The sequence below is a fragment of the Balaenoptera ricei genome, chromosome 4 (genome assembly GCF_028023285.1).
Source record: "Balaenoptera ricei isolate mBalRic1 chromosome 4, mBalRic1.hap2, whole genome shotgun sequence".
NCBI classification, from domain to species: domain Eukaryota; kingdom Metazoa; phylum Chordata; class Mammalia; order Artiodactyla; family Balaenopteridae; genus Balaenoptera; species Balaenoptera ricei.
This window is the reverse complement of record NC_082642.1, coordinates 105,601,607-105,616,935: the sequence shown is the minus strand read 5'-3', so window position 1 is coordinate 105,616,935 and position 15,329 is coordinate 105,601,607. Positions and strand designations below refer to the sequence as shown.

Sequence of the window (15,329 nt, the reverse complement as noted above, 5' to 3'; positions counted from 1 at the left end):
ATGAAGTGTTCAATCAGGTCATAGAAATTTAGAACTTATTCATTTGGAAGTATTACTTGAAACCATTAGAGTAGATGAGATTTCTTATGCAGAGTAAAAAGAGAGAAGATGAGATAATGAGGACTCAGCCCTTGGGAATATTCCGTTAGGAAATATGAGGAACATCCTGTAAAAATCTTCAAAAACCATTCTCTGAGGAAGTCCCCCTTCAGACTCTTTCTAAATGTCTGCCAGAAGAATGCTCAGAGGCATTGACTTCTTATCGCCATTAACATTCATTAATCACCAATTTTTAGATTAAAGGAAGAATGGATACTGATGTTGGCAGAGGAAGATAATGAAAGCTTTTAAGGGGCCAAGAAAATCCCCTGTGGAAGGAAAACTTTGTATAGATCAACAATGCAAGAACCTGAGATCCAGAAACTGTTTGATCATATAAATTATGCTTTAAAAAAAACTGCATAATGATTACTTGAAATAAAGAGTATTCTTACACTGGATACAATATTTATATCTCAAAATCAGAAATCTTGCTATATAAAACATTAACCAGTCATAAGATAATGGGAAAAAAGATTCATTTTTAATAGGTCATAGAATAAATCTAATTAATTACAAAAAATATAACTATAATATACTAGATATATTTGAAGAAAAATTTTAAATACTAATATAGGTCAGTAATGAAGACCTGGACATATAGAAAGGCATATTTTGGTCTTGGGTAGAAAGACTTATATATATACATATATATGCAATTCTCCCTAACCACAAACCCAACAAAGTACAAATAAAATTTGAGGGATAGGTAGTGAATTGAAACCTAATTCTAAGTTTGAATAAGAATTACACACACAAAGATACAGAGGAAATTTTCGAAAAATAAAATTATTAGCTAGCCCTACCAAAGCAACATGGACCCAACAAGAGAAAAGATGAGACAATCAATGGGAAAAAATAGAGATTTTTTTGTGTTTTAGAACTCAGTGCAAATACAAATAGGAATTTAACATGCAATAAGGTGGTATTGCAGATCATTGGGGAAAAGATTGATTATTCAACTGATAATTCTGGGACATTATTGTGGAAACACACACATACAACAAAGTCAGATCTCTAACTTACTCCTTACAGCAAAATAAATTCTAGATGAATCAAAGATTTAGCAATATGATTATCAAAATCATTAGAGAAAACAATGTAAAATTTCTTTAGAATATTAGCATTGGAAAGTACTCTCTAAATATGACTAAAAAACCCAGAAGCCATAAATGAAAGGAAATTAAAGCAAACATTTTTGAAAATCTCACATGGCTCAAAACATAATAAAAACATTAAAAAATGAAAAATTATGAGAAAACATTTGTGACACACATCATATAAAAAAGATTATTTCCCTAATATGAAAATAGTTCCTATAAATTAGTAGGAAAATATAACCAAGTTGAAAAATGAACAAAGGCCAAATCTGAAAATTCAAAAGAATTTTAAACATGAAAATGTGCTCAGTCTTACTCATAAGAAATATACATTAAAGCTACAAGTATATACCACTTTTCACCTATTTGATCAATGACTTAAGAAAGCTTGATAATTCATGGGGTAGGTGAAGGTGTGAGAAACAGACATTAATATATTGCTGGAGGGTGTTTATTAATACAATTTTTATGAACTGTTATTAGGCAATATCTATTAATAATATCTGTATGTACCCTTTGACCCAGCAATGCATCTTCTGAAGTTTATTTAACAAGTATAATTGCATATGTGTGAAATGAACATTATTTACAAGAATGTTCACTGTTGTGTGCATGTAAATCCAAAAGGATGAGAACATGTAAACATGAAAAAAAAAAAGAACACTAACAATGAAATATCAGAAAGGGAATGTAAAAGAACAATCCCTTTTAAAATTGCATCAAAAAAAAAATTATTTAGGAATAATCCTGACCAAAAGACTTATATGCTGAGAACTCTAAAACATTAATAAAGGAAACTGAAGATGATTCAAAGAAATGGAAAGATATTCCATGCACTTGGATTGGAAGAATTAACATTGTTAAAATGGCCACACTACCCAAAGCAATCTACAGACTTAATGTGATCCCTATCAAATTACCCATCACATTTTTCACAGAACTAGAATAATCCTACAATTTATGTGGAACCATAAAAGACCCAGAATTGGCAAAGAAATCCTGAGGAAAAAGAACAAAGCAGGAGGCATAACCCTCCCAGACTTCAGACAATACTACAAAGCTACAGTAATCACAACAGCATGGTATTGGCACAGAAACAGACATATGGATCAACAGAACAGAATAGAGAGCCCAGAAGTAAACCCAAACACCTACAGTCAATTAATCTTTGACAAAGGAGGCAAGAATATACAATGGAGAAAAGACAGTCTCTTCAGCAAGTGGTGTTGGGAAGGCTGGACAGCTGCATGTCAATCAATGCAGTTAGAACATACCCTCACATCATACACAAAAATAAATTCAAAATGGCTTAAAGACTTAAATATAAGACATGATACAACAAAACTCCTAGAAGAGAACATAGGCAAAATATTCTCTGACATAAATCATATCAATGTTTTCTTAGGTCAGTCTCCCAAGGCAATAGAAATAAAGCAAAAATAAACAAATGGGACCTAATCATACTTATAAGCTTTTGCACAGCAAAGGAAACCATAAACAAAATGAAAAGAAACCTACGGACTGGGAGAAATTATTTGCAAATGATGTGACCAATGAGGGCTTAATTTCCAAAATAGATAAACAGCTCATACAACTCAATAACAAAAAACCGAACAATCCAATCAAAAAATGGGCAGAAGACCTAAATAGACATTTCTCCAAAGAAGAAATACAGATGGCCAATAGGCACATGAAAAGATGCTCAATATCACTAATTATTAGAGAAATGTAAATCAAAACTACAATGAGGTACCACCTCACACCAGTCAGAACAGCCATCATTAAAAAGTCTACAAATAACAAATGCTAGAGAGGGTGTGGAGAAAAGGGAACCCTCCTATTGTTGGTGGGAATGTAAATTGGTGCAGCCACTATGGAAAACAGAATAGAGATTCCTCAAAAAACTAAAAATAGAATTGCCATATGATCCAACAATCCCACTCCTGGACATATACCCAGACAAAACTATAATTCAAAAAGATACATGCACCCCAATGTTCATAGCAGCATTATTTACAATAGCCAAGACATGGAAACAACCTAAGTGTCCATCAACAGATGAATGGATAAAGAAGATGTGGTACATATATACACAAGGGAAAAAAGCCATAAAAAAGAGTGAAATAATGCCATTTGCAGCAACATGGATGGACTCAGAGATTATCATACTAAGCAACGTAAGTGAGAAAGAGAAAGAGAAGTGCCATATAATATCACTTATACGTGGAATCTAAAATATGACACAAATGAACTTACCTATGAAACAGAAACAGACTCACAGACATAGAGAACAGACTTATGGTTGCCAAGAGGGAGGGGGGGAGAGGGAGGGATGAATCGGGAGTTTGGTATTAGCAAATGCAAACTATTATATATATGTATAGCTGAATTACTTTGCTGTACACCAGAAACTAACAAAACACTGTAAATCAACTATACCTTAATAAATTTTTAAAAAGTTTTTAAAAAAGAAAGAAAAGCAAAAGCCTTATAAAAGAGAAAAAAAAGAAAAATGTAAATGTCCATCATAAGATGGATATTTACCTAAAATAAATTTTGGTACACCTATAGAATGGAATAATAAAGAGCAATTTAAAGATAATGAGACAGCGCTACCTATACTGATCCTGATATGGAATGATCTTGAAGATATATTAAGTGGAAAAAAACAAAAGCATATTTTGGATGCTATTACATCCATATTTATATCCACATAATGATTTATATGGTTTTATATACATTGACTGATTTTGGATGAATTCATAAGTAACTAGTAAAACCATGCCTCTTGAGAAGAGTAATTAAGTAACTAAAGACAAGAACGGGATGAAGACTTTTCACTGTACTGTATTCCATTTCACATGTTCTGAATTTTGTACTATGTGCATGTACATAAAAATAAAATTATACAATTACACAAACAACTATTAAATGTTTTATTGCTTTTGTCCAAAGTTGCAGACATTTCTAAACAAATAAAACAAACAGTTGTCAAGGAAAATATAAAACACAATTCTTACATATATGTAATATGTATTCATATTATGCTTAGAAGATTGGTTCTTTTACTATAACTCAATAGTAAAATTATCATATAAAATATATCTCAAAGTTCTTTTGGGATGTATATTATCTGCTTTACTGAGTACTGGCTGTAGTGGAGAAGGGGTATAATGTCTTTCTTTTTCAACTCAAGTTTCAAAAGGAGGTGATTCTGTAGTTCTTTGGCTCTTACAAACCATTGTTTTCCAGTTTTTACAATCTTTTTAGTGAAAACAAAATTTAAGCCTAAATGACATTTCCATCTTTCTTAGCAGCTCACGGGAATTAGAGAACTCTAGAAATGGTTTCTGAAAGAACAGGAAGAGTTAGGGAATAGAACTGGGAAACATACAAATTGTAAACCAGTCTCCATTTCTAAAACATAAAATTTTCTTACTGTTAAACAAGATGAACTTTACAATAACAAGTGCAGAGGAGATTTTTTTTTAAAGAATCTTCTTTTTTTCTTATGCGCATTTTAAAAAATGGAATGTCTTTTCTTTTAATTTTGAGAAGTACTTTCCATTTTTTCTGAAAGGAGACTATGTCCTGTACCTGCAGTCACTTTTTTTAAAATTCTGAAAAAGGAAATTATCTTCTTTAAGCAAAGCTTCTAAATAACTGTCAATCTGCTCCAGGTCTCCTGCTGGACCGCCCTGGAAAAGAGAAGCAACAATCATAGGAGGGGAAGAAGCTACAGGGTTTATTCCTGTAATCTGGGTGGCCTTGGACCAGTCTTCCCTATGATTCATGTAGCAACAAAACCCAGTTTGCATTTGAATAATGCTTTTAACCTTCTGAAATGTTTTTGCATTTAATCTCATTTTATGCTCACAAGTGGTTAGGAACTTAAATCTTCTTTTTTTCTTCTTCTTCTTCTTCTTCGTTAGTGGAAATTAGTTCAACTGTGTTTTGGGGGGGGGGTTTCCCCTTCTATTTAATTACTTGTCATATTCCTAAAGCCCCCGCCCTCATCTCATTTTTCTGTTATAGGCTCTCATCTTCCATCTTAAAAGTCATGAATTTTTAGCCTTAGAGGCAAAACAGATGGGCAGGCAAATTCTGACTTCTCTGTTTCTCCTTTTTCCTCTGCAGCATCTTTTCCCACAACCTTTGGCTTGCTGCCCTGATCTGTCCCCTTTTCTCTTTCCCTCAGTTCTCTATTGGGGTAATCTCAAGATCTCCTTCCTTGAGCTTCTTGATCCATGAACAGCGGGACAAATGCTCCCTCTTTACTGACCTAAGTCTCACTCCCTCAGGCCCAACCATGGGATCAACTCATTCTCCAACTGCGCTGATGGATAGGAGAATTTTTAGGAAGGACCTTTCAGAAATAATCCCAATGTTATTATTGTTTCCAATAAGTGTCTGGCACTATCATAGTTTCTCCATCCCTCATCTGGTTCCATTAAATGTGTTTTTGCTTTGCTCCCTTTGCCCTAGATTTGCTCAGTCTTCTAACAAGCCTGAATTGTACTGAGTCCCAGCTTTGTAACTAGGACCCTGTTTGGGTTTCCATGATACTGATATTCACTAGGGTTTCCAAATATTCACTGACCCTGAGGAATGCCCTGTGGGACCCTTTCTGACACCGACCGCTCTCAGCCTGTTCAGTCTGGTCTAATCCTTTGGCTCCTGTCCTCTACCCGGCAGACTAGACTTCCTGCTAGGACTCCAGGTTGATCCTGTCCCCAGGTTCTTCATGTGCTGCCCCAACCGTCTGTTCCAGGTCCACCGCATCTCATGTGTCTGCTCTACTCCATGGTAGTTGCTCGGGCAATTAAAGGCACTGAAAATGTAAATTTCAAGTGGGGGATGAGAGTAAACATATCTGGGCAGGAGCCTTTTGAGTACCTCTCCAATGATACTGGATAAAACATTTCACATCCTGTGGGCTAAAGCCCTTCACCTCTTTACTAGTGAATAAAACAAATTAAGTTAGTATAATTACTCTGGCTACTGTGAGGGAACCCAGGGGTTTGACACAGAAGGAAGAGTAAACTACTATTCTTTCTTTTTTTTTTGCTAGCTGAACAGATTTGCTATTGTGAGAACCAAATAATTTTTATGAACTTTCTTGATAGACAGTGGTATTCCATTACTATGATAAAGAACTTCCTTGGTCTCTCTAGTTGTTCTTGTTAGTGAAACAACAGTCATCACTGAAACCCTACCATGTGTGAGGCTCCACCAGACCTTTTACATGCAAAAACGTTCGTCACCCTCTGCAGCCACAAGAACCCAAAGGAGCTCCACTCAAATCCCACTCTCACAAATTGGCTTAGGTAGTACTGTTGACAGAAGGACAAATGTAATTACCATTATGTGAAAACGGTTAGCTTTAATCATCCTTTTTATTTTAATAATGAAACATTTTAACTGTTGCCTAGACCAGCCAAGAAGAGAGGGATTTTCTCTTTTGGCTATATACTTAATCAAAAATACTTTCTGTGTTTTTATTTTGTATTTTATATAAGAGAAATCCCAGAAAATCCAAAGATGCATAGTTTTTGAAAGAGCAATGAACTCTCACACTTAAAACCAGACAGTCGGCTTCAAAGTCCATGCTCATCATATTCAATACTGATGCACAAGTTTCCTCGTCTGTCTCTCTGCGACCCCCTTCATGGGCAAGGCCGTCCTCCAGACCTCCAGGCAGGTCTCTCTGGGAGACAGCTCCTGCCCCCTCTCCCTGCATGGCCCAGGAAGGACCTGTCTCCTGTCCCAGACTCAGGGCCTATGTCTGAGTTTTGTGTGGGTCCTGAGACAATTTTCTCCCTGTCAGACCCTATTTCCATATACTTTTTTAAAGCAGGCTAGAGGATATCTAAGGAGCTTCCAGTTTACCATGACAATAAACTGAGCCAAAGGCTAGTCTTGAGGCAGCCCAGAGAGTGCCCAGGTGTCCATCACCAGTGCTGGGGAAGCAACACAAAGTGCTGGGTGCTGAGTATATGATGCCAAGTTGCTCCAGACACAGACCTGCCCTTGCGGGCCCCCAGAGAGCTCTCTGACCCCCTCCTTAGGGAGCTTTCCTAGGAGTCCCACTCAACAACCTTTGTTTATACCCCAAGGAAAGCTGAGAAACACAGACATAGTTCCTGGGCTCACTGTTGATTTCTCAATTTATTTCTAGCATCTACAGAAAGACTTTTCAACATTGGATATATATACTTTAATTTTTGATGTTTTCTCCCCAGCATTTGTATATGCTGTAGTAGAAGATGGGTCTTTCTTCACTGGCTCAATCTATCATAGAAGCCCAATTCTTTATGCATTCAAATATATAAACAAACAAGAAGAACAGTAATTCATACTTACATGATATTTTCCAATCTCTCTAACCTCTCCCCTAAGATTAGAAGAGTCTGTATTTTTAACCTCTGTATTAGGATAAAAATTAAAATATTTTGTTGTCTGAAAAAATTAGAAAAAATTTCCTACTGGAAATATGCTACTGAGGAGACAGCATGATCGAACTATACCAACAGCACAAGCAAAGATTCTGATTTTTTAAAGGGAAAAAATAATAGGCCTTTAAAACAGTGTTCTAATTTATACTTTCAAAGTTCATTTATTTGTGATTTCAATATCCATTAAGAGAGAGTTAGGGCTCGGTTAAGTGACTCATCCAAAGTCATAAGTGGATGACATTAGGAGAGGAAGCTAGCCCAGCGCTCTCTACACAATGTGTGTTCTTATTACTCAAATAAAATTTCATTTCTTACCAGCTGAAGTTTCTGCAATAATACTGTCAGTTTCACACGAAGACTATTCAGTTTGTCTTCAGTGATTTTTCTTTTTTTTTCACATTGTCCCAGGGATACTTCATTAACCACTGCTCTTCTGTTTGTATCATAGATAATGGATTGCATGGTTTTCTTTAGTTTTTTTTCATATTGGACCATGTAAACATTATGGATCTGGGAATGTTTTAAAAACAGTTTTAGTATATTTTTAAAATATTACTTTCCTCCCTAATAGCAGAATATCATATTCCAATTCTACACATATGTACCAAGTGTCAACTCTGTATGTATGTACTATGGGTGGTCTACATTTAAGATATGTTGATCCCTTAAGGAACTAACAATCTGATGGAAGAGGAAGAGAAAGAAGGAAAAATGTACAATAGTCCAGTAACTATAAGATAAAGAGGCACGCCAAGGTTAGCTCAGAAACCCTTGCTTTGGAATAAAGAAGAAACCTAGTAATGCTTGAATTTGTTCTCCTACCAGGGCTACCATATTCTTCAAGGCACAAAGGGGATAGGTGCCTGTGACCACTCGCCACAGCACCAGTAACTCATAGGTGACTACAGAGTGTCCAGCCACTTGGGACTTTAAATGTGTGATTTATAACTCAAGTCTGTAGCATCTGAAAAGCACAGAAGCTACAGTAAGAGGAATTCCTAGTCTGCCGCTCTCCTTGGGTTCCCTAATCTGATGTAAAGAGTACGGTTATACACTAACACATGTGACCTTTGCTAATTCAAGAGTCTTGGTTATTTTCCAAGAGCTCGTGTTGCACCTGAGACACTCACAGAATAGAAAGAAGTAATGGAGTGGCCAAATGTTTCAATTTCAAAATGACATAAATTGCCTGTATCAACATTTTGAGAGGGCTAGGGGATATTCTGAGAAAGAGATACAGGGCAAATCCTGTTTTGATAAACATTTGAATGTTTCAGCAATAGGAAGATTTCTGTATTCTAATATGCTGGGTTGCCAGGAAAATTGTAGGGTAGCCTCGTTTGTCTTCTGGGTCCACCCTGTCCCCCTTCATCCTCCTCCACTACACTCACTAATACATGCAGGCCCTTCCCCAACACTGCCACGTCATCCCCGTTAAGCACTCATTGACCTCACACATTTCTCCTTTTTCTATAAAATTCTTTAAACAAACAAAACCCCCTAAGTATACTGAATTTTGTTTAATAGACATTCACCAGCCACTTCCTAAATTCGAGGCACTGAATTTTATTATAGGTGATGCAGAGATATGTAAGATTTAGTCTTTGCCCTCAAGAAGCTTCTTGTCTACAGAATGAGATAATACAAGTATGCAAATATTGTATCTTATGGGAGGAAATGTATTGTGCCCCAAGTAAGGCACAGATATTATTAAGAGTTGAGAGGCGGGTGTGGAGTCTCCATTAAATAGAAGAGCATTAAAGTCCTGACTTAAGGTATCTGAGTTGGATTGACATCACTAATTTACCTCCAATTATGTATACTATTCATGTGCTATTAACCGAGAGGAATATCTGGGAGCAGGGACCCAAATATCACTCCACAGTGGTAAACAATGGCCATATATGCGTGTGTTTATATATATACGCACATACATTCACACATATATATCATGTGTTGTATTAAAGGTGAGACTTAATTGTGAAATCTGTAGATTGCCATGAAAAGAAATCTTAGATTTCTTTCGAGACTTACACTGCCTGGATGTTTGTGTGAGGGCACAGGAATTAGACTCTGAAATCCTTGACCTGGCTCTGCCTCTTCTTACCTCATTTCCTGAGTTCTAGGCCTCGCCCTTCCAGGTATACATCAAGCTCCCTCCTGCCACAGGCCCTTTGCCCTTGCTGCTTTCTTTGTTCAGCAGATTCAGCACCAGATATACACAAGGCTCACTCTTGGCCTCAACCAGTATTAAAGCATGGCTCAGATATTCCTTGCTCTCTGTATCTGAAATAGGCTCCCCTTCGCCAACACATCATCACTGTCTATCCCCTGGCCTTGCACAATTATTTTATGGCACATCACATTGTATGTTTATTTATGTTTTATTTAAGTGTTCGTTATCTATCTTTCCCTCTGGAATGCAACCTCAATGTAAAAAAAAAATTGGTTTTGTACACCTCTCTATTTCCAATGCCTGCCACATGGCACTAAATAGTGAAGAGTTAGGACAGCAGATGTTCAGCATTCACAGCAAAGGGACTTCAAACACGTGGGCCAATCCTGCCTTGAAATGCAGGCTACATTCTGAGATCTTGGAGGGGCATCCTTTTTTGAACATGCTCAATTCAACCTACAAGAAGTTGATGGCTTACAATTAAGGCAATAACCACCTCCTCCAAGAAGCTTCAAAGATGCTTCCCATGGAGGCTTCTGTCAAACCCAGGAAGTGAGATCTCCCACGGGCTGAAGGTAGAGTAGGGTAAATAATTCAACACAGCTGGAATAATGAGGACAGAGTCAAGGACATTTCAGATGTCAGCAGCCAATTATAGTCTTAGTTTTCAGAACTTCAGAATTTTATAGCTTTTGCCATCCTAAACAATAGCCAGGAAACACTTTCTTATAAAGAGCAACAACAATAATAAAACAAACCCAAACAAATAAAATTAAAAATATAAAATATAAATAACAACATTACCTAGAAAAATAACAGTATTGCTCATCAGCAATAAAAAGAAACACACGATTGATATACTTAATGGACCTGAAGGGCATTACACTGAGTGAATAAAGCCAATCATAAAGTGACACCTACTGTATGATTCCATTTCGATAACATCCCTCAAATGACAAAGTTATAGAGATGGAGAACAGGTGAGCAGTTGCCTGGGGTTAGGGGTGTTTGCGTGTGTGGAGTGTGACTATAAAGGGATAGCACAAGGAGATTTTTGTGGTAATGGGAGCTCCCACCCGGACAGTGGTGGTGGTCATACAAATCCACACGTGATAAAACGAGACACACATTTTACCAATTTCAATTTCCTGCTTTTGATATTGTACTATAAGTATACAATTATGGAAGACATAAGCATCTGGAAAAACTTGGATGAAGGGTACATGGGACCTCTCTACAATTCTATAATTTGCTGTGTATCTATAATTAATTTTTTAAAAGGTTCAAAAGACTGCACTGTTAATACAGTAAACATTAAGAATGTTTATACAGAAGAACTACAATCCTGCAGCCTGTGGAACAAAAACCACATTCACAGAAAGACAGACAAGATGAAAAGGCAGAGGGCTATGTTGCAGATGAAGGAACAAGATAAAACCCCAGAAAAACAACTAAATGAAATGGAGATAGGCAACCTTCCAGAAAAAGAATTCAGAATAATGATAGTGAAGATGATCCAGGACCTCAGAAAAAGAATGGAGGCAAAGATCGAGAAGATGCAAGAAATGTTTAACAAAGACCTAGGAGAATTAAAGAACAAAAAAACAGAGATGAACAATACAATAACTGAAATGAAAAATACACTAGAAGGAATCAATAGCAGAATAACTAGGGCAGAAGAACAGATAAGTAACCTGGAAGACAGAATGGTGGAATTCAGTGCTACGGAACAGAACAAAGAAAAAAGAATGAAAAGAAATGAAGACAGCCTAAGAGACCTCTGGGGCAACATTAAAGCCAACAAAATTCACATTATAGGGGTTCCAAAGGAGAAGAGAGAGAGAAAGGACCCGAGAAAATATTTGAAGAGATTATAGTCAAAAACTTCCCTAACATGGTTAAGGAAATAGCGACTCAAGTCCAGGAAGCACAGAGAGTCCCATACAGGATAAACCCAAGGAGAAACATGCTGAGACACATAGTAATCAAACTGGTAAAAATTAAAGACAAAGAAAAATTATTGAAAGCAGCAAGGGAAAAACGACAAATAACATACAAGGGAACTCCCATAAGGTTAACAGCTGATTTCTCAGCAGAAACTCTACAAGCCAGAAGAGAGTGGCATGATATACTTAAAGTGATGAAAGGGAAGAACATACAACCAAGATTACTCTACCCTGCAAGGATCTCATTCAGATTCGATGGAGAAATCAAACGCTTTACAGACAAGCAAAAGCTAAGAGAATTCAGCACCACCAAACCAGCTCTACAACAAATGTTAAAAGAACTTCTCTACTTGGGAAACACAAGAGAAGAAAAGGACCTAGAAAAACAAACCCAAAACAATTAAGAAAATGGTAATAGGAACATACATATCAATAATTACCTTAAACGTGAATGGATTAAATGCGCCAACCAAAAGACACAGGCTTGCTGAGTGGATACAAAAACAAGACCCATATATATGCTGTCTACAAGAGACCCACTTCAGACCTAGAGACACATACAGACTGAAAGTGAGGGGATGGAAAAAGATATTCCATGCAAATGGAAATCAAAAGAAAGCTGGAGTAGCAATTCTCATATCAGACAAAATAGACTTTAAAATAAAGAATATTATAAGAGACAAAGAAGGACACTATATAATGATCAAGGGATCGATCCAAGAGGAAGGTATAACAATTGTAAATATTTATGCACCCAACATAGGAGCACCTCAATACATAAGGCAAATACTAACAGCCATAAAAGGGGAAATTGACAGCAACACAATCATAGTAGGGGACTTTAACACCCCACTTTCACCAATGGACAGATCATCCAAAATGAAAATAAATAAGGAAACACAAGCTTTAAATGATACATTAAACAAGATGGACTTAATTGATATTTATAGGACATTCCACCCAAAAACAACAGAATACACATTTTTCTCAAGTGCTCATGGAACATTCTCCAGGATAGATCATATCTTGGGTCACAAATCAAGCCTTGGTAAATTTAAGAAAATTGAAATCGTATCAAGTATTTTTTCTGACCACAACGCTATGAGACTAGATATCAATTACAGGAAAAGATGTGTAAAAAATACAAACACATGGAGGCTACACAATACAGTACTTAATAACGAAGTGATCACTGAAGAAATCAAAGGGGAAATCAAAAAATACCTAGAAACAAATGACAATGGAGATACGACGACCCAAAACCTATGGGACGCAGCAAAAGCAGTGCTAAGAGGGAAGTTTATAGCAATACAAGTCTACCTCAAGAAACAGGAAACATCTCGAATAAACAACCTAACCTTGCACCTAAAGCAATTAGAGAAAGAAGAACAAAAAAACCCCAAAGCTAGCAGAAGGAAAGAAATCATAAAGATCAGGTCAGAAATAAATGAAAAAGAAATGAAGGAAACAATAGCAAAAATCAATAAAACTAAAAGCTGGTGCTTTGAGAAGATAAACAAAATTGATAAACCATTAGCCAGACTCATCAAGAGAAAAAGGGAGAAGACTCAAATCAATAGAATTAGAAATGAAAAAGGAGAAGTAACCACTGACACTGCAGAAATACAAACGATCATGAGAGATTACTACAAGCAACTCTACGCCAATAAAATGGACAACCTGGAAGAAATGGACAGATTCTTAGAAATGCACAACCTGCCGAGACTGAACCAGGAAGAAATAGAAAATATGAACAGACCAATCACAAGCACTGAAATTGAAACTGTGATTAAAAACCTTCCAACAAACAAAAGCCCAGGACCAGATGGCTTCACAGGTGAATTCTATCAAACATTTAGAGAAGAGCTAACACCTATACTTCTCAAACTCTTCCAAAATATTGCAGAGGGAGGAACACTCCCAAACTCATTCTACGAGGCCACCATCACCCTGATACCAAAACCAGACAAAGATGTCACAAAGAAAGAAAACTACAGGCCAATATCACTGATGAACATAGATGCAAAAATCCTCAACAAAATACTAGCAAACAGAATCCAACAGCACATTAAAAGGATCATACACCATGATCAAGTGGGGTTTATCCCAGGAATGCAAGGATTCTTCAATATACGTAAATCAATCAATGTGATACACCATATTAACAAACTGAAGGAGAAAAACCATATGATCATCTCAATAGATGCAGAGAAAGCTTTCGACAAAATTCAACACCCATTTATGATAAAAGCCCTGCAGAAAGTAGGCATAGAGGGAACTTTCCTCAACATAATAAAGGCCATATATGACAAACCCACAGCCAACATTGTCCTCAATGGTGAAAAACTGAAACCATTTCCACTAAGATCAGGAACAAGACAAGGTTGCCCACTCTCACCACTATTATTCAACATAGTTTTGGAAGTGTTAGCCACAGCAATCAGAGAAGACAAAGAAATAAAAGGAATCCAAATCGGAAAAGAAGAAGTAAAGCTGTCACTGTTTGCAGATGACATGATACTATACATAGAGAATCCTAAAGATGCTACCAGAAAACTCCTAGAGCTAATCAATGAATTTGGTAAAGTAGCAGGATACAAAATTAATGCACAGAAATCTCTTGCATTTCTATACACTAATGACGAAAAATCTGAAAGTGAAATTAAGAAAACACTCCCGTTTACCATTGCAACAAAAAGAATAAAATATCTAGGAATAAACCTACCTAAGGAGACAAAAGACCTGTATGCAGAAAATTATAAGACACTGATGAAAGAAATTAAAGATGATACAAATAGATGGAAAGATATACCATGTTCCTGGATTGGAAGAATCAACATTGTGAAAATGACTCTATTACCCAAAGCAATCTACAGATTCAATGCAATCCCTATCAAACTACCACTGGCATTTTTCACAGAACTAGAACAAAAAATTTCACAATTTGTATGGAAACACAAAAGACCCCGAATAGCCAAAGCAATCTTGAGAACAAAAAATGGAGCTGGGGGAATCAGGCTCCCTGACTTCAGACTATATTACAAAGCTACAATAATCAAGACAGTTTGGTACTGGCACAAAAACAGAAATATTGATCAATGGAACAGGATAGAAAGCCCAGAGATAAACCCACGCACATATGGTCACCTTATCTTTGATAAAGGAGGCAAGCATATACAGTGGAGAAAAGACAGCCTCTTCAATAAGTGGTGCTGGGAAAATTGGACAGATACATGTAAAAGTATGAAATTAGAACACTGCCTGACACCATGCACAAAAATAAACTCCAAATGGATTAAAGACCTAAGTGTAAGACCAGACACTATCAAACTCTTAGAGGAAAACATAGGCAGAACACTCTATGACATACATCACAGCAAGATTCTTTTTGACCCAGCTCCCAGAGAAATGGAAATAAGAACACAAATAAACAAATGGGACCTAATGAAACTTAAAAGCTTTTGCACAGCAAAGGAAACCATAAACAAGGTGAAAAGACAACCATCAGAATGGGAGAAAATATTTGCAAATGAAGCAACCGACAAAGGATTAA

General features: G+C 36.5%; 1 protein-coding gene across 5 annotated transcripts in view; it reads right to left on the bottom strand.

The window, feature by feature from the left end:
- Positions 1 to 4,696: 4,696 nt before the first annotated feature.
- Positions 4,697 to 15,329, bottom strand: part of MORC1 (MORC family CW-type zinc finger 1) — a 357,937-nt gene continuing 347,304 nt past the window's right edge. For 4 of the 5 annotated variants that reach the window (XM_059922175.1, XM_059922174.1, XM_059922176.1 and 1 more), the window contains 2 exons: positions 7,970 to 8,164; positions 4,697 to 4,897 (listed from right to left, as the gene is read on the bottom strand). In XM_059922175.1, coding sequence (XP_059778158.1) covers positions 4,784 to 4,897; positions 7,970 to 8,164 — 309 coding nt within the window. In that variant the 3' untranslated portion in view covers positions 4,697 to 4,783. The remainder of the gene's footprint in view (positions 4,898 to 7,969; positions 8,165 to 15,329) is intronic. The other variant, XM_059922178.1, reaches the window with a different exon arrangement.